The following is a 24,596-nucleotide window of genomic DNA, read 5'->3' as shown; positions in this document are numbered from 1 at the left end:
CTTTTGTTTTACTTTTAAATTTAAATGTAATAATATTTTCTTATTTCCAAATTATTAATGATTTAATATAATAAATATTTGAATATTATAAATTAAAAATGGACTTTCTCATGTAAAAAAGCCGTAATAATAAAAATAAATTAAAAATAAAAAAATTACGACATATTTAATTATTTATGTTTGTTTTATAAAGGTTTTTTCTTCAATTAAGTGGGATTTCAAATTTCATATGACCATTTTAAGTATAGTTTATATTACTACTGGCAGCACTTAAGTATTCCGTTATTTCGTTAATTGTCAATTTTTGTTTACAACTTAAGTGGTTATCACAAAATAAGCAAATTATGTTGTTTTGAGGCAAATGTGGCCTTTAAAATAATGAAATATGAAAAATATCAATCCGATGCACATTAATAATGTACAGTGTAACCGTTCTTAGCAGTAGAATCCTTGCAATTAGTGAAATATACCAAGATGCCGGTTGGCCGTGGTGATTATTTTGTATTCGCTTTACCACGGATTTGTGTCGCTTTTTACAGGTTTTTATCATTTATTATCAATTATAAAAGTAGGATATAAACTATTTGTAATGTTAATTTTATTTTGAAATACAACAAGGCCTTAAAACATGTATTAATAACGATAGATGAATATAAATTATGGTAATGTTTTCGATGTCAAACGCAAGTTTACTAACACTAAATCGCATTAAAACTTAATATCAAACGTCTACAATAATATTCTTATGAAATTTGATCATGATTGTGTTATTTGTTTATACTGTTTTAATGTAGTTATAGCCAATATTTAGTGCGAAAAACAAGTTCTAGGTTATAACATCGCTTAGGTTATAACGACATGCCAATACTACTAACGGAAAGAGCCCGATAATGACAGAAGTCGAAACCAACAAAGCATAAAAGAATCCAGATATAATGACTGCCAGGTAACTACGTCCAAAAAAATATTGCAGTGGGTATGTAACCTTCTACTTAGTCCATTTTTTGTATGTAATTATACAAGTGATCACAGGATTCAGCGCCGCAGGAGAAACTATTTCATAGAATGATCTTATAAGTGGGCATTCAGTTAAAATATATACATTTAGGGATAATGGGTAAAGATACAGCACTGTTTCAAATTATTGCTATGATGAGAAAAGACAAGGCATCATAATGATATTTATTTACATCGTTAACCCATTGCAGACAGATTTAATTTTTCAGGATCACTTAAAGAGGCACACTGATTACTAAAATTGAGTTTTAAGGCCATGCATTAGTTGAGGCACGGTCTAAAAAGATCGTTGCTAGGCGATGTGCGGATTGCGGTTCGCGGGTGCAAAAGACGCCTGTCAAACGAAATATTATTTCTCATATAAATCCAACATACGTCCATTTTATGTTCTGTTTATTATTCTATTAGTAACAATAATAATATATTCATTGACATGTTTTCTTTTTAAAGTAAATGGGTAACGTTTTTAGTCATCTTTACACGATTTTAGAATTAATTGGCCCGTCGCCATCACGCAGCAAAGTGACGTGCGTCTGACTCGACGTTCTCTCAATGAATGCGAAGCGAGTACAAAATTTCGTCGCGCGTACAGTTGAAAATTATTTGGCGTTTCACTGATGCGTCACCTTAAGTATTTACATTTTAAGTAAACTTTGTGTATAAGTGGAATGAAAAAAACTTCAAATATAGTTTTTTGGGTTTTTTTAGCCTTTTTTTTATACAAAATGACATAGATAAAAAGTCCATGATAGAAGTAAATAATAAAAGGAAGATATACTAAAACTGGAGCTAAATATAATACTCTTCAAGATATTTAGAAGATGGACGGCCATTTTATGTTTATTACTGTCTCAAACACCTCATACCTAGCGAACTGATCATTATTTTGACAAATTTAAATAAAAATAGATTTTATAAATCAAATATTTTTTAAAAACATATTGGACTGTATACAACTAACATCATACAATGATAGCTACATCGATTATTAAGTAATTTCAACTTAAAAAAAAATTAAAATATGATTAAAAATGTTTTATTTTCATCATGTCCTGCATCCTGTAACACCAGCAATTGGCGCCGATAGGGCGGTATGGGTTAATACATTGTCTTCAGATTCTTCAGGCTTTTCTCCCAAAGTTACCCCAAATTCTTAATTTTTGACTGAATAATGTCTTCAAAAGTGACCTTCCACTGTGCCTAAAGCGCAAAGTGATCAACCAGTGTATGCTTCCTGTAATCACATAATTTGCGTGTGAAACATGGACCCTAAGTAAAAGAGAGATCCAGAAACTTAAAGTAGCACAACGTGGCATGGAGAGGTGCATGCTGGGCATAACGCGAAAGGACAAAAAGAGAAATGAGTGGATAAGGAAGCAGACAAGGGTTTGCGATGTAATAGAGTTCATTGAAAGCCTCAAATGGAGATGGGCTGGACATATAGCTCGAAGAAGAGACAATCGTTGGACAAATTTAGTCATCCAGTGGTATCCAAGAGGTACAAAACATCCGCAAGGTAGACCTAGAGGCCGCTGGATGGATGAAATGATAAAGTTCTGCGGAAGTACGTGGCAGCGCAACGCACAGGACCGAGAGAAGTGGAAGCAGCTTGAAGAGGCGTTAATCCAGCAGTGGATAGATTCAGGCTGATGATTATGATGATGATAAAACACTCATGGTACAAGTCGGTTATGGGGAAGCGATTGACTGACATGTCTGACTTATGGTAACGAATGAATTTGTATATGTCTATTTGAATTTATTTCAGTTAAACTCGGAGAGAATCGAAGATGGAGGTCGATGCTAGGTGCAGGGCGTGTTTGCGGCAAGGAGTGGAGTTGAAGTCAATATTCTACGATGCTGAAGATTCCGAATTGTCTCTACGTGAAGTTATCGAATACGTCACCGGAATTAAGGTGAGTTATGTCAAGACTGCACGTTAATTTCTGATTCACCATAATCTGAGTACGACAACCGATATGTTATCATTTGTTCAGCGGTGAGAGAATAGAACCTCCGTCAAGACGCGTGCCAATTGTTAGTGAACTGTCTACTGCGAAGGTCTTTCCCGATTTAGATTTCCTTTTGATCAGTGACGGGCAGAACATCGTTCACCTTCTCTGTTCGATGGAATTTGAAGAAGATGAAACTGTACTATATTAGTAACAAAATTGTCTCTATCAGCCGTGCAAGTCTTATTACGAGTTATAACACTCAAAAACTACTGGAGCAATATTGATGAAACTTGCACAGCTTATAGAATTCATTGTTGGCACCAGTTTAGTAATAACAATAGAATACGAATTCGACATAAAACTTAGAAGTTTTTCTAGAGAAATTAATACTTGCAAAAATTCATCACGAGTAGGTAAAGTGGTCAGATAGCAGCGGTGGGGTGGTGATGTGAGGTGTGAATAGGGAGATATGCACCTACATCTTTTGACCATCCTAATTTGCTTGATTTCAAAACCTTGGTTCATGGCAACTGGTTTTCACATATCTATCTTATTAATCTGTTTTGTGGACTACATAATAATAATATATGACCATGTTTACACAAATTTTACTGTGATTGTTTGACTTGTACTAGAACCAAAGCATTAATCATGTACATTGCGTATATGGGTATCGCCATAAGTGGGATTTATGAATCTTGTTTAAAACGTTCTTGGTTTAGAGAATACACTTATTTTCATAACAAACGTCTTATGAATAAAATTAAATATTGTCGGTGCTTTGTAAAAAGGGCGGACCAACCATTTTGGCGAAATTGAGATTTTAATGAAGCTTTGTCGTGTAAAAACGGCGAATTTGTATCTCCAAAGGAAAGTACTTAAAAACCATAATCGTAAGGGTGAATATCCACTTAGTGTTACGGATAAAAAGCGAATGTGACATATTATTCCTTTTAAAATACTATATTATAAAGACAGTATTCATTCTAAGCTCTATTATAAACTTGTTGGACATTTATAATCATCCACAGGTAATTAATAAATAAATGTCAAAAGTTAAAACTCCTGTAAAATAGCATTTTGGTTAATTCGCCCTTTTTACAAAACTATATGATTCATTCGATAGATAGATAATATAGTTATGCCAAAGTATTTTCTATTAAGTATTTGTTTACGAAATCTTCAGAGGTTATTTTATAACCCATCGCAAAAAAATATATCAAAAAGCTCCTCGATAGGCTCGAATCGTCAATTTTTCTTCCACCGAGCTCTAGTAATATCTCTTGTTTTCCGCAATTCCAGATAGTGGAAGACGACGGCTTACCCTCGGGGATGTGCGCGCAGTGCATCAATATCGCGTGGGCCGCCCACCGCTTCAAGGAACGCTATGTTCAAGGGCACGGCGCGCTCAGAAAGGATAACCGTCCCACAAACAATGGGGCCAAGGGAGAACAAGAAGACGGCTCACTCATGGACCCTGACATGATGGATCTCTGCGAGAGACCTTACCAGTGCGCCATCTGCGGCAAACGGTGAGTAAATAAATGTCATTATGTTAATCTAACTAATAACCGAGTTAAAATGGGTTACATGTAAGTTGTACGTAAAACATTTCACCGTGGCACAGTTCACCGTGAGCTTCCTGTCGGAAAGAGATGACCGTATACTATACGGTCTCCAATTTTATTAGATTCAATATGAACATTAATTCAATTTTCATGGCTGATTTTGGCAAAATTCAAGAATGAAAACCTAACCTAACCTAACAAATAATCCAGTCTATCGGCTATTTTCAAAATTTGTTTGCTGTCTTCCTGTAAAGCGTAAACCGACAAGAACTGTGTTTTATTTCGACATAAATTTTTTGTCAGTACTTATACGACCCAAAGAGGTTGGATGGTCTTTAATATACGGCCATATATTTCCGAAACTTAAACTTACTAAAAGCTTCGAAAACAGATGTTTGCGACGGATACTGGGTGTGCGGTGGTATGACTTTAGGAGCAACGAGGAGATAAGAGAACGCACCAAGCAGTCTCTCATCACGCTGAGAGTGAAGAGGCGACATTGGACCTGGCTTGGCCATGTGCTGCGGATGCCAGAAGAGAACCTCAACCTGGCTTGCTTGTTCTTCAAGCCAACCAGATTCCGGCGTCCTGTAAGGCCGTTAAATACTATCTATATAGTGTATACGGCGGAGCTACGGGATGCTGGTTTGACCTGAAACGAAGCAAGAAGACTGGCGAGCGACAGGAATTCTTGGAGGCGCCGCTTGGTGTCTATATGCTCCAATTAAGGGCGGATATGGCCAAAGAAAATATTTCCGAAACATTTCACGGTGAAGTGTGATACGGTGAACTGCATACGTACAAGTTTCCGGACATTGTTAAAATGAGTGGCCTTGTTGAACCCCAAACTTATGGTTATACCGCGGATTGCGGGTCGCGGGTGCAAATGACGCATGTCAAACGAAATATAATTTGTCATATAAATCCAACATGTGTCCATTTAATGTTCTGTTTATTGTTCTATCAGTAACAATAATAATATATTCATTGACATGTTTTCTTTTTAAAGTCAATGGGTAACGTTTTTAGTCATCTTTACGCGATTTAAGAATTAATACGCCTGTCGCCACCACGAAACAAATTTACGTGTTTCCAGCTCGACGTTCTCTCTCCGAATGGCAGCGAGTCCAAAATTTGGTCACGCCTATAGTTGAAAATTATTTGCCGTTTCACTGATGTATCATCACCTTATATTTGCGAAAAAAACCTTTGTGTGGTAAAATAGTTGCCATATACAAAATGGTGTGGTTTCAGATTCGAAGAGATGATTTTGAAAAACTCTTTATTGATCGTTTCATAGATAAATAATGATGTGAACCTTCTCAGACTTATTTATGTTGTCATACTCGGCATTTTCCTTTTACTTATTATAATATTGTCAATCTCGTACTGTAACCCAAGGTGATATCACTGGAACGGACGGAATTTATTAGAATCGTAAAGGGAGAGTTAATAATGGTTAAATTGCCTTTTCAGATATCCCGTCAGCAGCCATCTCCAGGCGCACTTGAGGCAGGTTCACAAGAACGTGGTGCCCGACAACTCAGCGCTGATGTCGGCGAAGGCCAAAAAAGATGCGATCCGCTCCAAGATCCGCCTGGCGTGCTCCCTCTGCACCAAAGTCATCACCAAAAAGAGCTACAACCGACACTTCAAGCGGTGCCAGTTGACAAATGGCGGCAGTCAGATTATCAAAGTGGAACCGGTGAGCCGATTGACCATCTTACAATCGAAACTGCAAGGATTTCAACCAAAGACGTTGAAAGCCGATAGATAATCGATGGAGCCTAAATGTATTGTTATGGATCGGCAGGATCAATTTCATATAAACACCTTTTATATATAAATTGGCTTTATTAGAATGTAATATAATATATAATAGATATTAACTTGTAAACAGAATTGAATGCACTTGATGCTTAAATGCAGTTAATACTGATTTCAAAAGCTATTTTGATTCCATATAAAACAAACTTTATTAATACAGTCGAACTCGGTTATTATGATCACGGACATAGCGAGATCTATGTAATGAGGAAACATTCGTTGACATTTCAGTTATGATTTTCTCCATACATTTATTCACTTTTATAACAAGCTCCTTATCGGATATACCGAGCAAAGTCAAAATTTTTCTTAAACCTGTTAATGTGTTGATCATTTAAAAACATTTTCGACCCTAAGCAATAAAATCCGACTGTGAACTGATGCCGCCAGGATCGGATTACGTTTATGACTCTAGTTAAGTGTCTAAGTACTTAATTGGTGTTTTCGCTGACTACATTGAAAAAGTATTGACGCATATGGTTGAAATTTCATGTAAAAAATCCAACCTTTGTGAAGTCAGTAGGTACCTACCATCATCATCTGGGGCGCGACAACCCGGTGTGGGTCCTGGCCTCCTCCAACAGCTCCCTCCACCTGTCCCTATCCAGTGTGGCCACTTTCCAATTTGGTACCCCCAGAATACGGCAGTCACTGGCAGCTCCATCCAACCAGCGAATCTTTGGCCTGCCTCTTCTTCTACGCCCTATTGGATTGCTGGACATCACTCTCGTTGCCGGTTCATTGTCATTCATACGGTGCACATGACCTAGCCATCGCAGTCTCCCAATCTTGATTGATTGAACTGCGCTGCAATCTTTGTATAGCCCGTAGAGCTCAGCATTATATCTTCTCCTCCAATTGGTGCCATCCCTGATCGGTCCATATATACGGCGGAGAATTTTTCTTTCAAAGATGTTCAGGGCTCGTTCATATCGCAGAGTTAATGTCCAGGTTTCCGATGCGTAGGTGAGCACTGGCTTTACAAGTGTCTTGTAAAGAGTGCTTTTAGTTCGGCGGATAGTAAGCGGCACTTAAAATGTCTTAACAGGCCAAAGTAGCATTTATGTAGGTACTTACCAGGCATTCATTTTAATAAACAACTTCTTTTGTGGCTTATGAATGCCATGCTTGTTTCACGGAAAAATTTTAATTGTGTATTTTTGTTTGAATTGCGACTTTTTGTGTTATGTGACTGCTCATTAAATACCTATTCTCTGATATAACGAGTAATGCTTATAACAAGCAAATTCAGTCGGTCCCATCTTCCACGTAATAACCAATTTCGACTGTATTACGCATGGCATTCTCAGACGTTTAGTTTGATATGATAAGTGGATATAAAACAATACCCGTTAGAAGGTAGGTTTGAAACAATGAACGATATAGATGCATTGCATTCCAGACGTTTCGATTGATGAGAACAATGGTGCGATAAAGCAAATCTTTATCAAATGCATTCCGAGACATTCATTATGCTGCTTATTAATACTTGATATGAATAGGCACAAAACTGCGGGGCAATAACAGTATGAAATTGAACCAAAAAATGACCTCTCATATATTGATTAAGTTAGGTACAGGTGACTTTCAGCGTGAGTTCATTTGAAGAGAACTTCACACTTATATTGTGAAAATCAATTTTAATTTGAAATTAACCTGATAACTCAATTACATACGTCATGATTAAATGTAAAAGCCTTGAATACTTAAATTCACAGTATTAGACATTTTAATAAGTATACAATTTAGCTATATACTCCCTTGTCAATTTTATGTGGGCAGCCAAAACAATATATTTATCATCATTTTTAGATTGAATTTTTCGATGAATAATCACGTAAAACACTAAGCCGGCTCGCACATCTAAACTCGTCTCATCTGTGACATAGCCATAAATCAAATATTGTAGGAATGTCGCGCCTAGTGACGGTGACGTGCGAAATGTGAAAGTCCTCAACAAAAATTTAAACGTCATTGCACAAAAATGCCATTAAATTATTAAGTCTCGATACGACATGAGCAACATGAAGTGCGTGAAATTTGTTGCTGGCAACACCGGCTGTTTTTTCCAAAGTAAAATGACACATTCCAGCAGTGTCCGTTAGATAATGTGTGTTTTGTGAATATCAATAAAGTACATCGACATATTCAACGTGATGCAGTAGGGACGAGTTTAGATGTGCGAGCCGGCTAAGAAATGCATAAGTAGGTTATGTAAACGAAGCGACAGACTTCAAACTGAAATGCAATCCGCCATTTTATTTTCGGGGTTGCCAATAGAAGAAGAAAATAATGAATATGTTACCAATACAACCACATGTACAATCGTTTGATTAAAATTCCAAATACTGATTGCATAAAAGAATCTTGGTCTATATTCTAGTCGCTGACCGAGTAGTTACAGCGTCGCATATAATGTCGAGTGTCTTCGGTTTGAATTTTACATGGTGTTTTTCATTGTGTCCAGAGTATGGGCCCAATAGGTTGAACAAGTGGCTAACATTCATTTCTAATAACATCGTTTAATCCTAAGTTTCTATACTTTATCCAAATTTTTTAGGAGAGCAGTGATAGTGACGCCCCATTGGCCAATATCCGTCGCCGGAATGGTTCGGAGTCGGAAAACGATCGCTCTTCCCAAGACGAGCACATCAGAATCGAACCGGAGACCCTCCTGGTGGAGATTGATGAAACGCAAAACCGCCTGGACCCTTCCGAACCCTACGAATCTCCGCTGGAAGAGGCCCAGAACCAGTTGAACGACAGCGCGCCTCCGAAGAAAAAGTCGCGCAAGAATAATGATAACGTGGATTCTGAGAGCTACGCCAAGAATAAGACGAAGAAAGTGACGTTCACGAAAAAGAGGAACCGGAGCGGAGGAGTCACGTCCTACAAAGAGTGCAGTGACGACGACAGCATCTTGAAACTCGAGTCCGATATGCCCTTCCCTTGTACGTTGTGTGAGAGACGTTTTTACAATGCAATCACGTTGTCTCTGCACGTGAGGGAACACGAGGAGGAAATACCCGAAATTCACACATGTTCAACTTGCAAAAGGTTGGTTTTGCTATCATTGTATATATTAAAATCCTATGTGGTATTTTCTGATTTATGTATGCGTTTTCCATTACTAACATCGGCATGATCTTCCATGCATAATTTTTTGTGTAATTGACCGATGCGGTTTCCTTTTGTTTCCAGAGAATTCCAGAAGTTGGTCCACCTGGAGAATCACATGTTGACGCACTCGGTGGAGAGCCAGATCGCTGCGGCCAACATCGTGCCGTTTCATCACATCGTAGTTCCCGAGATTCAACTCGACAATGGCCCCAAAAAAAAGAACAAGTGTAAATTTTGCGATAAAAGTAAGTGCATACATAATATACTCCAAATTGCTCAGTGTGGTAAATAGCGAGACGATTCTAACACATCACTTAACACCCAAAAAGAGCTAAATCTAATATATAAAAATTAATATTTGTTTGTTTGTTTGTTCGTATTGAATGCACTGCCATACCGTTCATCCGATTGCGATAAAACTTTGTTAACTTATTGCTTGCACTTCCGTGAAGAGTATAGGCTATATTGTTGTTCGCTGATGACTTGAAACTCTTTTTGGAAGTTGTCACCTTGGACGATTGTCGTCAGCTCCAACTTGATATAGATAATGTATTAAATTGGGGCAGGAGTAACAAACTAGAATTCAATATTGATAAATGCAATCTTTTATCGTTTACCAGAGCCTCAAAAGTGTTGTTTTTCCAATACTCGATGCATGGCAGAGTACTGTCACGAATATCATCTGTAAGGGATCTTGGCATTACGTTTGAGAGTAAACTGACATTTATCAGCCATATAGTTACTATTTGTAACAAAGCGCTTAAAATGTTGGGCTTCGTCATGCGTACTTCCCGGGTTTTTTCAGATGTTACGGTATTAAAACTTTTATTTAATTCTTTAGTTCGAAGCAGACTTGAGAGTGGGTCTATTGTTTGGGCACCACACCAGTTGAAGTGTGGCCTTATGGTGGAGAGGGTACAGAAGAAATTCTTGAGACTCCTTTACTTGAGGTTGTATGGATACTATCCGTGGCTTTATCCAACTGACTTTCTCTTAGGCATGCTTACATACTGCAGTCTGCAATTTAGAAGAAATTTTTATTTAGCTACGTATTTTTTTCGACTTATACAAGGTATAAATGAGAACTCTGCCATTCTGGGCAGTGTTGACCTGTGTGTCCCTGATAACTATCTTAGAAATAGAGACCATCAGTTGTTTATTCTCCCAAGGTGCAGAACCAACCTGTCACTGGTAATGCCAATTGGGAGAGTGATAACTATGTTCAACGAAATTGCTTCGGGTGTTGATATATTCCACCTACGTGAGAATGAGTTTAGGTGGATGTTGTTTTATAAATTCTTAAAATAGGGTCTGCTTAACTCATCCGGTGTACTTCCTTGTACCTATCTAATTCATCTACTATATATCTTTGTTTCTAAATGTCATGTTGTGAACGTCTTAAACTTATAATTTGTAATGTCCACAATATGTTAAAAAAATAAATGAATTGAATTGAATTGAATTGAATTGAATCTTGTATATAAAAATGAATGTCTGTCTGTCTGTATGCATGTTTGTCTGTATGCATGTTTGTCTGTATGCATGTTTGTCTGTCTGTCTTTCTGTCTGTCCCGTATGCGTTCCTATACCATTCATCCGATTGCGATGAAATTTTGGTAAGTGGTTGTATGCACACCCGCAAAGGTTTCTGAATTAGAAAAATCATCATCTTCTTCTTCTTCATCATTCTATTTTCTTTTATTCGTATGGTTCCTATACCATTCATCCGATTGCGACGTAACTTTTGTCAGTTATTGTACACACACCCGCAAAGGTTTCTAAATTAGAAAAACCATCTTCTTCTACTTCTTCTTCATTATATCTTCTTTTATTCGTATGGTTCCTGTACCATTCATCTGATTGCGATGAAACCTTCGTCAGTTGTTGTGGTAACACCCGCAAAGGTTTCTGAATAAGTACAACTATCTTCTTCTTCTTCATCATTCTATCTTCTTTTATTTGTATGGTCCCTATACCATTCATCTGATTGCGATGAAACTTTCGTTAGTTGTTGTGGTAACACCCGCAAAGGTTTCTGAATAAGTACAACTATCTTCTTCTTCTTCATCATTCTATCTTCTTTTATTTGTATGGTCCCTATACCATTCATCTGATTGCGATGAAACTTTCGTTAGTGGTTGTGCCAACACCTGCGAAGGTTTCTGAATTAGTACAACCATCTTCTTCTTCTTCTTCATTTTATCTTCTTTTATTCGTATGGTTCCTATACCATTCATCCGATTGCGATGAAACCTTCGTCAGTTGTTGTGGTAACACCCGCAAAGTTTTCTGAATAAGTACAACCATCTCCTTCTTCTTCTTCTTCTTCTTCATCATTCTATCTTCTTTTATTTGTATGGTCCCTATACCATTCATCCGATTGCAATGAAACTTTCGTTAGTGGTTGTGCCAACACCTGCGAAGGTTTCTGAATTAGTACAACCATCTTCTTCTTCTTGTTCGTTATATTTTCTTTTATTCGTATGGTTCCTACACTAATCATCCAATTGCGATGAAACCTTCGTCAGTTGTTGTGGTAACACCCGCAAAGGTTTCTGAATTAGTACAACCATCTTCTTTGATTTTATATTCTTCTATTCCATTCATCCGATTGCAATAAAACTTTCGTCAATAATTGTGCCAAGCCCCGCGAAGGTTTCTGAATTAGAATAACCATCTTCTTCTTCTTCTATTTTATCTTCTTCTATTCACAATGAAACTTTGGTGAGTTGTCGTGCGCATGCCCACGAAGATTTCTGAATTAGAAAATCATCTTCTTCTATTCGTATGCGTTCCTATAACATTCATCCGATTGTGATGAAATTTTTGTCAGTTGTTGTGCGCACACCTGCGAAGGTTTCTAAATTAGTATTATATAAAATACAATGTTTATTGTTTGTTTGTTCCATGCAGTTTTGATTTTTTTTACTACATATTAATAACATTAATAACGTTTGCATATTTTGGATTCGATTTTAATTTAGTGATCTTTTGTTTGACCTTTACTCCTATTAGAATTATTTTCATATTGCCATTTTGTATAATACAGATATTTTAATATTAAAAAAATAATTACCTCTTATTATTTTTTAAATATCTAAGATAAATATAACGACGAAGCGACCCTATGCGAAGCCGGGTACTTCAGCTAGTAGGAAATAAATATCATATTTATCACTAAGTACTCAGGCAGTTAATTATTACAATAAGTTAACTGTCAAAAGTGTTATCTTTTAACACTCCCTCTCTTGGCTGTGTTAACTTTTAGAGTGAGATAATACATCAATTACATATTTGAAAATTGAGATGCGAGTATTTTGAAAAATAATCTACGTTACGGTCACGGCCGACGCCTTTTATTCGGACGGTAGCCGCAAGCTGTCAGATGTCGAGTGCCGAGTAGTAATGTATTTTTTTTATTACAAATACTGCAATGACATGACTGAAATTGTAGATCATGTTGATATGCTCAAATCTTGTTTGACATTTCAATACAAAATTTCAAGCATCTAGAAGTTCGGGTGAAAAACTATAGATACGCCAGCACGAACATACCCGAATTTGACCGAGGTCCGCAAATAGACGTATTTTTAGTACAGCCCTACAAACTTATCTGAAGAATGGGATGAGGGAGCCACTGGTGAAAACTACCCAATCAAGACTCGTAACTGGATAAAATCTGACATTCAAATGAAATTTTCAAAATTGCGTCCTATGGTAGTTCGTAGTTCCATTTTTGGCCATTCTACAGATAAGTTTGTAGGTCGTTACCCATGGGTTTACAGAGCGATCAATCAAGATTGGACGCATTGGACATGCCTGGTGTAGACTGAATACACTTTCTTCATATTTTTCAGTCTCCTTCGTAGCGATTGAACTTGTGTTCGATAGTATTGATTTTCTTTGCACCTGTGCAGGTTTCAACATGTTATGCACCCTGAAAGACCACCTGAGGACCCACACGGGGGAGAAGCCTTTCGTGTGTCCGCACTGCAACCGAGGCTTCACGCAGAGGACCAATCTGAAGGAGCACGTCAGGAGACACCAGGGCAGTAAACCGTTTCCGTGTGAACTCTGCGACAGAGCGTAAGATATCTTACATTTTTAATCAACCTTATTCTCTGGCGCTACAGCCTAGGTTGTCGAACTAATGAAGCTTTATTCTACCGCACAATCAAATACGCATACACCAGGACAGCAAGCCAATTCAGTGTGAACTGTGCGACATACGTCACCTCGACTCATTCGATCGTATGGGGATCATCTGAGCCTAGTGGAGGTTGTATTAATAGACTTCGTTTTTACGAGAAATGAAAGTCAGTCACTTGTTCAATCTATTAGTTCCAAACACACTTTGAAAAACAACATGTGAATTTTCCAGGCCTGAGATTATAAGTCAACCTCAAGTTCAGGCAATCGTGAAGCATACATATATTATTCAATAAAATTGCACCGTCTTGTCTGTTCGAGTTTGTTCCGTTCAAAAACTACTTAACCAATATTGATGAAACTTGCACAGCGTTTAGAATTCATTGTTGGCATCATTTTAGTAGAGTTTCATTTCAATATCTCAAAAGGATCCGAAGTCGAGATAAAACTTCTAGAAAATAACACATTTGCAACAATTCATCACAAGTAGGTAAAGTAGTTAGAGAGCAGCGGTGGAGTGGTGAGGTGAGGTGCGAGTTGAAAGGCATGCGCCTACATCTTCTTTTGACCATGTCCGATCTTAATAGGATCATATGGACCTCCACAGAGTGGATCACATCTCAATATCTCAAAAGGTTTCGAAGTTACAAGATTAAACTTCTCAAAAACAACGCTTCAGGTAAAGGGATCGGATGGTAAAGGGGCACCAGTCTAAATCCAACCGTTGTCTATCTCATTAGTTCAGAAAATAATTTTTATACTACATTGTCTTTTTTTATCTGGGAACCCATCCCGTGATCTTGTATGAACTCTGTGGAACGTATCAACTGCATAAATCGATTGATGAATGTGCATATATTGAAATTGTTCCACCCTTTGTGTCTCCAGATTCGTGTCGAAGGGGGAGCTGAATGCGCATACCCGCAAGCACAGCGGCGACCACCCGTACATCTGCACCCTGTGCTCTGGCGGCTTCACCACCTCCAGTTCTCTGGCGAAGCACATGAGAATCCACACGGGGGAGCGCCGCTATACGTGCCACTTCTGCGCAAGGAAGTTCACCGCCATCGACACTCTCAAAAAGCACATTCGCACGCACACCGGGGAAAAGCCCTACAAGTAAGTCGGCTAATAAAAGAGCTGAGGTTTTAAGGAATCCAGTCTACAGTAGTGGCGAAGGGTGGAGGTAGGCTGTTAAGATCTCACATAAATAGTGCACACTAAACTTTGTCGGCCATTCGTATTTGTTTTCATTGAACCAACACTACAATGTGTACATACTGATTTTTAGTTTTTAAAATTTAATCAAACCCTGCCTAATCCAAGCCATAGTAGATAATAGTCAAAAAATATTCGTTTATCTATAAAATATCTAAAATTATGGTATTAAACCATACATACATAATTTTAGATATTTTACTTAGATTATTTTAGGTTGTTGAACTGCAAATCTTCTAAATATCACGCACAATAAACGTCTTAAATTTATAATTTGTAATGTTCACTGTCTAAAAATAAATTTGAATTGAATTGAATATTAGAAAATTGAATTCTTAAGAGCATACATAAGTGAAATGTCAAATAATTTTCAACAATAGGTGGGACGAGATTTCGCACGCGTTGGAGAGCGGCAGTCGAGATGTGAGCAGGTCAAATTGTTTTGTGATGGCGTCGGAGGAATATATTCTTAAATCGTGTAAAGATGACTAAAAAACGTTACGCATGTACTCGAAAAAGAAAACAGTTGTTAAGACTTGTCTGCGCTTATTATGTATAGTTTAATGGCATATTTTTAGATATTTTATAGATAGACGAATATATTTTATAGATTATGGTTTGGAGATGAAGGGCTTAATAAATTTAAAAAAAATAACCAATTTCATCTGTAATATCATTAATTCCACGAAAATAAATAAATATTACTTAGAAATGTGTGCACTATTTTTAGTAGATCGCTTTATAGCATACCTAAACTTAGGGATTGCAATACCGAATGAAAATTTCAATACCGGTTTTTCGGTATTTCTTATTGAATACCGGTATTAGTATTTCTTAAACATTAAAAAAAACAGAAGTAGCTGCTTATGAATAAATATAGCTATTAAAATCTTTTTAAAATAATATTTTATAGCAAAAATCTACATAGCTACATTTATTATGTTGACATTTAAAAATATGTATTGATCATAATCGTAGAACTAGTGATTTTTTACAAATAATTTGAATATATTGATAATTTTAACTAAAGCCCTCAAATTTCATCAAGTGCAAATAAGTCCGGCTGCAGGAAAAGCTTCTTAAATTAAACGCTTGTACAGTCATCAATAATTATAGAATAATTGAACATTTTTGTCACGGATGTTTTATATTTCGAAATAATATTATGATAATTCATCGCGACAATCACTTATATAAGTAAATATATTTGATGAAATTTGTTTTATCATTTTTTCACCTCTGTTGGATTCACTCAATATATTTTCATTTTAGCAGCACATACCTTATAATTCATTTTCAAAAACGTAAACGGGTGTGCTTTCTTAACCCGGCACCTGCCTCAAAAATCGTATGACGCACCATAACTACGCATGAATTTCATTATCGTCTTTGTTCTATACTAAAAAAAGCAATAAAAAATATGTCACAGCTCCAGTCGAGAACCCAAAGCCATTAAGATAATTTCGACACACTAAAAAACCGTAATAAATCAGTTATAATATCAGAAACACTCGAACAAACGAATGCTATCCAAATTTGAAAGAACTTACCGCAAGTCGCCATTTTGTAGCAACTAGTTAGAGCTCTGCGCGGTGTGTAATATTTCGACACTTGTGCATACGTTCCCACGAATCGAGCGTTACTAATTTTCAAGTGCATATCGATAAATCACATATTAATGTCTTCGGGTTGAGTCATAAACAAATATAAAGGGGACCCTTTTAATATATTTAAACTACACAAACACTTCACTTATTGAATATTATTGATAAATTAACACGAACTCACATATTAAAAAAAAAAACAAATACAATAATAAACCTATTTTAAAATTCTTTAGATGTGTGATATATTTTAAAGCAAGGTGACAGACATAACGCAACATCACACGTTGGGCACATATAGCGAGAGAGTTTTGTTTTTTTCGGATTTTTTTTAGAATTCCCGCATACGAAACATCTTCTTCTAGGCTTATCGGTATTTTGTGTCGGTAAAATGTATTCTGGCAAATGTCCCGTTGCACTTTTGGGCAATAATCGTACGGGATTATCGCTAGTTGACGCTGTCGGCTTAGGCAGGGGTGCATTTGAAATTCTCACACAATATTTGTCCACTAGTTGTTTTATTACACAGAGTTGAAAATCGCCCAATGTTTTTTTGTCAGATTTAATAAATTTATATAAATAAAAAGCATTTAATAAATATAAGTCGATCATGTGGAATGCGACCTTTTTATACCACTTGATCGATTTTCTCATACACGACAAGTTGCTAAGCATCATGTCGGACTTATCTACCGTACCCATATTTTTGTTATAATCTATAACACATTTTGGTTTTTCAATGTTTTCGCCAGTTCTATAGTTCACTTTTCCCGTTGGTCCAAATGATGCATCGTGGAGGGTGGATAGCATGTGAACATCCCTCCTATCGTGCCATTTCAGAGCCAAAAGTGGACTATTGTACTTAGCCTCGGTATCTCCCTTTTTCAGTTTGCTGAACTCTGGCATATCTTTACGATTTTTTCTCACTGTACCGCAAGCATTCGTTTTGTGAGAGTGAAGGTATTTAAAGAGCGCCGGACTCGAATACCAGTTATCACACCATAAGGTGTGACCTTTCCCGATATAGTCTTTCATTAGCGTTGTCACTACCGCACCGGAAATACCGAGATTTTCATTGTCTTGTATGTCAGTCCCTTCCCCACAATAAATTATAAAGTCAATAATATATCCTGTCATTACGTCACACATCACAAACATTTTTATTCCAAATCGATGTCTTTTGGAAGGAATGAATTGTTTAAAAATTAATCTACCCTTAAACACGATTATGCTCTCATCTATGCAAAGATTCTGATACGGTATCATCGTTTCCCTAAAAATTGTTCTTGTGTGTTCTAACAGTAATCTAATTTTAGCTAGTCTATCATTTGAGGCGGTCACACTAGGATCAGAAAAATGAAGCATTTGTAAAATAAGTTGGTATCGATTTCTAGCCATTATTTTCCCAAAAATGTCTGCATGCAGGTAAGGATCGGTACTCCAATGTTCCTCTATCGACGTGTGCTTATTTCGAGTCATCAGCATTGATACGGCAAAAAATGTATACAACTCCGGCACTGACGTGTCTGTCCAATTGTGTGACCGCGATTTCGGTCCGAGGTCTCCCGCACTGTACGAATGGTTAAAAAATGTATTCGTTTGGTTCACTATTTCCGACATTATATTTTTATTCAAAAAATGTTCAAAGAAAAGACATTCGGGAGAGGATTCGTCCAAGTCGTTCGATGTCACGCCAGATCGACAATCATTGAATTCGTGAACTATTGGAATATACGGACCAGTTCTCCATGACCGCAAAAATTCAATTGGCTCGTCAGAGTCCGTATCGTCAACATCATGATCAGTCTCATGTTGTTCCAATTCCTCTTCCGACATGTCATAATCTGAGTCCAATTCCTCATTAGTACGCACATTTTCTTCCTCCATATTTACGCACTATAAAACTATGAAATGTTTTTAAAATGTTTAACTACAGTATTAAGAAACGCCAAATCACAGAAACCATTAAACTCACACACCATAGTTATTGATATCAGTATTAATTTTCACATTCACTAAAATGGGACACGGTAGACAGTACAAAAAGTATTTTAAAAATCGCGATAAAATAAAATCATACGTTCAATAGTTAATCATGCCAGTTTTAATGTGATAAGTACACCAGACAGCAAAAAAAGTATTTATCAACGATTGCGGTAAATATTCAACTTGTATGCGATAAATACAATCCCGCGCAATGGCCCGCTCGGTTGAAAGTCTGTCGTATACTGCGCAGTCGCGGCGCGCAGTTCAAACTGATTTCTGTCGACCGGCAAAACTTGGCCGTACGAATTGGTTCGAAACTTTGGTGATTATTTTATATTTAGAACCAATGCTTTTAAAATATGTCATAGGTGGCAGGAGAAGGACAAATCAGGCCAAATTTACGTGAAAAAATCAGTCCCGTATGATAAATATGGACGCGGTGGCATCGATTTATACACATGCGCATTGCGAATTTGGCCGATTTGTACAAGGTGTGTGACATCGGCGCCGGCCGGGTTAATACCGAAAATTCTGGTATTTTGGATTTTTATAACAGGTGTTTCGGTATTGATAAATACTGGAATACCGGTATTGCAATCACTACTTAAACTATTATGGTCTGGTTACGCAGAGTTTATTTGGCATGCCACAGTATCAGATCTAGTTCAATGATAAACCTTGACGACTGTGAACCCGAGCACAGCTATGATTATTTCTACAAATATTTTTGAACTGCTTTGTACAATAGTGTACCTATTTGTTTGCTGACATTAGTCTGTTTTTACTTGGTCCGCACTATGATATACAGTCGAACTTGGTTATTACGAGGAAGATGGGACCGACTGAATTTGCTCGTTGTAAGCGTTACTCGTTATATCAGAGAATAGGTATTTTTAAATGACACAACACAAATAGTCACAATTCAAACAAAAAGACACAATTAGAATTTTTCCCCAAAACAAACATGGCATTTTTGGTTAAATTTCATACTGTTATTGTCCCGCAGCTTTGTGCCTATTCTTATCAAGTATTAATAAGCAGCATAATGAATGTCTCGGAATGCATTTGATAAAGATTTGCTTTATCGCACCATTGTTCTTATCAATCTAAACATCTGGAATGCAATGCATCTGTATCGTTCATTGTTTCAAACCATCCTTCTAATGGGTATTGTTTTATATCCACTTTTGTTATCAAACTAAACGTCTGAGAATGCCATGCGTAATACAGTCGAACTTGGTTATTACGTGGAAGATGGGACCGACTGAATTTGCTTGTTATAAGCATTACTCGTTATATCAGAGAATAGGTATTTTTAAATGAGCGGTCACATAACACAAAAAGTCGCAATTCAAACAAAAATACACAATTAGAATTTTTCCCCAAAACAAGCATGGCATTCATAAACTGCAAAAGAAGTTGTTTATTAAAATGAATGCCTGGTAGGTACCTAATGACTTCACAAAAGTTGGTTTTTTACATGAAATTTCAACCATATGTGTGGACACTTTTTCAATGTTGTCGGTAAAAACACTAATTAGGTACTTAGACACTTACTTAACTAGTGTCATAAAACGTAACTCGATCCCGGCGGCGTCAGTTTACAGTTCGATTTTGTTGCTTAGGGTCGATAATGTTTTTAAATGATCGACACATTAACAGTTTTAAGAAAATTTTTGACAATATTTTTGCTCGTTATATCCGATAAGAAGCTCGTTATAAAAGTGAATAAATGTATGGAGAAAATCATAAACTAAAATGTCATCGAATGTTTCATCATTACATCTGTGTTGTTGTTTTTATTTAATAAAACGCAATTTTTTTATAGTACTTATTCCACTTTTAAAAGTACTATAAAAAAAATTGCGTTTTATTAAATAAAAACAACAATACAATGCAGTTCCACCATGAATTGACAGTTAACAAAATAAAAGAAATTACATCCGTGATTGTAATAACCGAGTTCGACTGTAATATGATATTTTTACACTTGTTTCTTATTCCCCAGATGCAGTTACTGCGAGAAGGCGTTTGCCCAGAAAAACGATCTGGTGTCTCACACCCGGACGCACACGGGAGAGCGACCCTACTCCTGCCCCGTCTGCAGCCAGCGTTTCCGCCAGAACTCTGCCCTCAAGACCCACTACAAGGTGCACGGGGGCGCCGATAAGGTCTTAGCGATGGAGGCTGCCGGTCTAATCAAGGCTGCAATGATGGAGGGAGTATCGGTGCAGGTGAGTCGCTATTGGTTGCTGTTTAAAAACCAATTAAACCTTGCTTATACCGAACCATAATAGTTTTGGTATATTTTGAGCGAATGACAAAATTGTGCACACTTTATCATTCATACTTACATATTTGTTTTCGTTGGATCAAAAATACAGATTACACATATTGTTGGTTCATTTTTCACATTTTCACCCTGCCTAAACCAAACTCTAATAGATAAAAGATATTATTTTATCTATAAAATATCCAAAGTTATGTATGATTTAATTCCATAATTTTAGATATTTTATAGATAGACGAGTATTTTTTGACTATTATCTATCATGGCTTGGTTTCGCAGGGTTTAATTGAATTTTAAAAACTAACCGACACCATCTGTAAATTGTAGTCTTATTTCAATGAAAACAAATACGTATGTCTGAAAAAGTTTAATGTGCATTATGTATAGCGGATCTTAACAGCCTACCTCCACCCTTCGCCACTGGTATTCAGAATGGCACAAGAGTCGCAAAGCGGGCGGCGATTTCGGATATTTTCGTACGTTCTCGGCAATCTTTGATACAGCTGTAGTAGAATCGTGGAAGAAATAAGATATTTTCCCAATTTCTCACGACTGCGGACGATTCAAATTGACGTTTAACCATAGACAATATTATCTTTTCGCAATCGTGGGAGGCAATCGGGCCAAACAGAATCTGCCAAAGTAATTTGAGCATTAGGATCGGACACCGTAAAAAAACAAATTTAAAACAAAAGACAGTTTGTACTTTCTCGTAAAAAAGTGTTTTTTAGTTACAGTCGAACTTGGTTGTTACGATCACGGAAATAGCGAGATCTCGGATGTAATGTGGAAAAATTCGTTGACATTTTAGTTCTTGATTTTCTCCATACATTTATTCACTTTTATAACGAGCTACTTCTCGGGTATACCGAGCAAAACTGTTAATGTGTCGATCGTTTAAAAACATTTTCTGTCAAAGTTTAGTGTGCACTATTTTTATGGCGGATCTTAACAGCCTACTTCCACCCTTCACCACTGCTAAACGGTCATCTCTTCCCGATAAGAAAGCTCAAGGCGAACTGTGCCACGGTGAAATGTTTTACGTAGAATTTACATGTAACCGGTCGTTATAACGTATTATTTAAATATTTTATTTAGACATGAATTTAATCTCAACACTATACGGCTATCTATTTATCTATTATACAATCAACTGTGACTGCAACGTACAAATTCAATTTGCATTCAAATGTGACTGATATAATCGTAAAGTTTTCGTATTTATGAAATCTACATCTTTCTTAGCTGCTAATGTATCTTTCTTGTTTCAGGATCCCGCGGGCTTCCCAGCGATCGGTGACGTTGGTAACGAGGGTGTCACTTCTATCGCCGAAGTCATGGCCGAAGAGTGAACCGACTCGCAGACGGGCGGAGCATACGGCAGATTTGAAAATTAATCCGTGTGCTATGCGTCCTACTAGCTCAAGTGACATTTTTGCGCAAGCTGAGACAATTTTATTGATAGTGTTTACTTGGTAGTGTACGGCTTCTAAAACTTTGGGCCGGCAAATATTTGATACGGAAAAGTCAAATTTTGGTAGTGCAGCGATTTAATTATATTTCAAGAGCCATAGAAATATATATAATATAATTTTATTGAAAGACTTTGTAAACGTACATATTAGGGATTTTTTTTTTAAATATTTGTAACGAATGGGACTTGAACTCATAATCATCGCATTCCGGACGCTGTATTTTGCCGTTTAAACTGCATTTCTTTTTGCTAATCACGATGAAATTCACGTAACCTACATTGTTAGGTTAATGATTATTACAGTGAAACACCAATTTTACATTTTTAAAGAGACTGACGAAACAATATGTAAAACGTATACAGTGAAACCCCGATTCTACGATTTTCAAGGGACCCTAATAAAACGATAAATGCGGGATATATAAAAACAAGTTTTTTTGACGTCTTGAATTATTTTCATTTTCTCAGCTAGAGTTCTAGTTTTCTTCATGGGTGGAATTTTAGTTGCGACTTATAAAAATTCGTGATACTAATAAATAATTCTACGAAAGCGAAATGAAAAATATTCAACAAAAACGGTCAATCAGGATAATAATTGTGACTGGACCATAATATTTAGACGGTATATAGAGTAAAACGATAAATCGGGGAACGGTTAATGCGGAATTATTTAACATTGTTCTTATGGGTGTTTGGCGGGACTTCAAAAATGAATGATCGATGTGGTAAAACAATTTATGCGAGAATGGTAGAGCGGGGGTTCTACTGCGTTAGAGTTATTAAAATTTTTATTAAAAATCGTACAAATGTTTGGAGTAGGTATATTTTGTCAATGTGTTCTTTCACTTTGTCGAGAATGTTCCTTTATTCTTGTTTTTCTTGTCTGAGACATTTGAATGGGCGTAAACAAAAACATCAGCAATAAATAACATACAATCCCGTTGTGTAACCTTGGTTTTGGGCACTGCAGACATGTTTTTAAATAGAAACGCGCACGTGTGTCCGTAATTTATGTATTAATTTACGATTGCCATAAGTTGAATGTGTTGAAATAAATTTGAAACTTGTGCATGACTGATACATGAAAAGAGTGTTGGGCACATCTGAGCAGAGCGTTCTGCATGGTATCTTCGGACCCATCAACGACACACAGTTGGAGCAGAGACGAAGATACATTTTGTACGCTCATCTGCAACAGCTTATCTGGTATACACCTGCCGAGTCCAAAGGCTGCGAGTCCTTTCTTGTCGCGATGTACCTAAGTATTCATTTTCCAAATCGCCACATCTCAAAGTCAAAAGTCATAATTGTCGTCCTATATCCAGTTCAGTCCAGGACTGTTCATACTTTGAGATGATCAACTCTTGCAATACGACATAGCAGTTATGTTGGAATGGCCCTGTTGAGCCGTAGTTCTGTAGCTGTTAAGTGACGTCACGTACTTAATATTACTATTTGCGAACCGCCACTCTGCGTGATTGAGGAGACATCTATTGCTTGTTTTTCGAAGATTCTTGTCGCAAAATCGTACGAAATTTGAAATTTATAAAAATTATGTCTAGGTAAAATTATCTTGGATAACATATAACGCATTGGTTCATGAGCCTCATAATGTAGTGAAATTTCATTAGGTATTGTGTTTAGAAAATTCTCATAATATAGTTTAATTATTTTTATAAATCATGGTAAACGTTAAATAACCGGTTAGTATCGAGTCTTCGTCACTGGTACATTGTGTAAATAATTGGGGCGTGTATTTTCAAAACCGATAAGTCAACTTATTATGGTAAAAATTTAAGAAAAAATATGTAGGTAGCAGTGTTGCCATCTTTCTCTTTGTTGATTATAGTACAAAAGGGTAAAAAATATAGTATTTATGAAAAAACTACAGTACAAGAACATTTTTTGTCTGGAATCCTTCAAAATTATAGTATTTTTGTGATATTTGCATAAAATTTTAAAACTGACCAACACCATCTGTAATTTGTCTTATTTCAATGAAAACAAATACATATGACTGACAAAGTTTAATGTGCACCATTTATGGCGGATCTTAACAGCCTACCTCCACCCTTCGCTACTGTCAATCAGTTGGCATTCCGACATTCTTACATACGCAATGGTGGCAAAATTTTTTCATTCACTGTGTTTATGTACTTACTCGAGTGCGTGTTTGTGTAAAACCGTTTATAACTAAACGGTTTTACACAAATTTTACATGATTTTTAAACTAAAATAAAAATGCTGAAGTACAACAGTACATATTATTATTGGCTGCTTAGTTGAAAATCATGAATCTATTTATATGCCCTACAAATTGGTAAATAAATGTCATAGCAGTAGTGTGAAGTTCTCTTCAAATGAACCTGTAGTGCAAAGTTCATGACG

At 36.6% G+C, this 24,596-nt stretch overlaps 1 protein-coding gene across 1 annotated transcript; it reads left to right on the top strand.

Moving 5' to 3' along the window:
- The first annotated feature begins 268 nt into the window (after positions 1 to 268).
- LOC147076324 (uncharacterized) lies at positions 269 to 22,139 on the top strand. Its single transcript, XM_085941714.1, has 10 exons — positions 269 to 539; positions 2,786 to 2,933; positions 4,275 to 4,504; positions 6,017 to 6,245; positions 8,928 to 9,424; positions 9,569 to 9,732; positions 13,405 to 13,573; positions 14,525 to 14,755; positions 20,453 to 20,678; positions 22,006 to 22,139. Exons 2-10 carry the CDS (start codon positions 2,808 to 2,810, stop codon positions 22,084 to 22,086), a joined length of 1,953 nt encoding a protein of 650 aa, XP_085797840.1. The 5' UTR covers positions 269 to 539; positions 2,786 to 2,807; the 3' UTR covers positions 22,087 to 22,139.
- Positions 22,140 to 24,596: the final 2,457 nt, after the last annotated feature.

Source organism: Rhyacophila brunnea, unplaced genomic scaffold (assembly GCF_057557595.1).
Source record: "Rhyacophila brunnea isolate RB1 unplaced genomic scaffold, BYU_Rbru_1.0 scaffold_13, whole genome shotgun sequence".
In the NCBI taxonomy this organism is placed as follows: domain Eukaryota; kingdom Metazoa; phylum Arthropoda; class Insecta; order Trichoptera; family Rhyacophilidae; genus Rhyacophila; species Rhyacophila brunnea.
Note: the sequence above shows the minus strand (reverse complement) of the source record. Positions and strands in the feature narration are given on the sequence as shown.

Bases quoted from the DNA above. Each gene is read 5' to 3' on its own strand.
- LOC147076324 (XM_085941714.1), top strand. From the start codon at position 2,808: ATGGAGGTCGATGCTAGGTGCAGGGCGTGTTTGCGGCAAGGAGTGGAG. The intron at 6,246-8,927 runs GTGAGCCGATTG...CAAATTTTTTAG, and splicing joins AGATTATCAAAGTGGAACCG to GAGAGCAGTGATAGTGACGC. The intron at 9,733-13,404 runs GTAAGTGCATAC...GCACCTGTGCAG, and splicing joins GTGTAAATTTTGCGATAAAA to GTTTCAACATGTTATGCACC.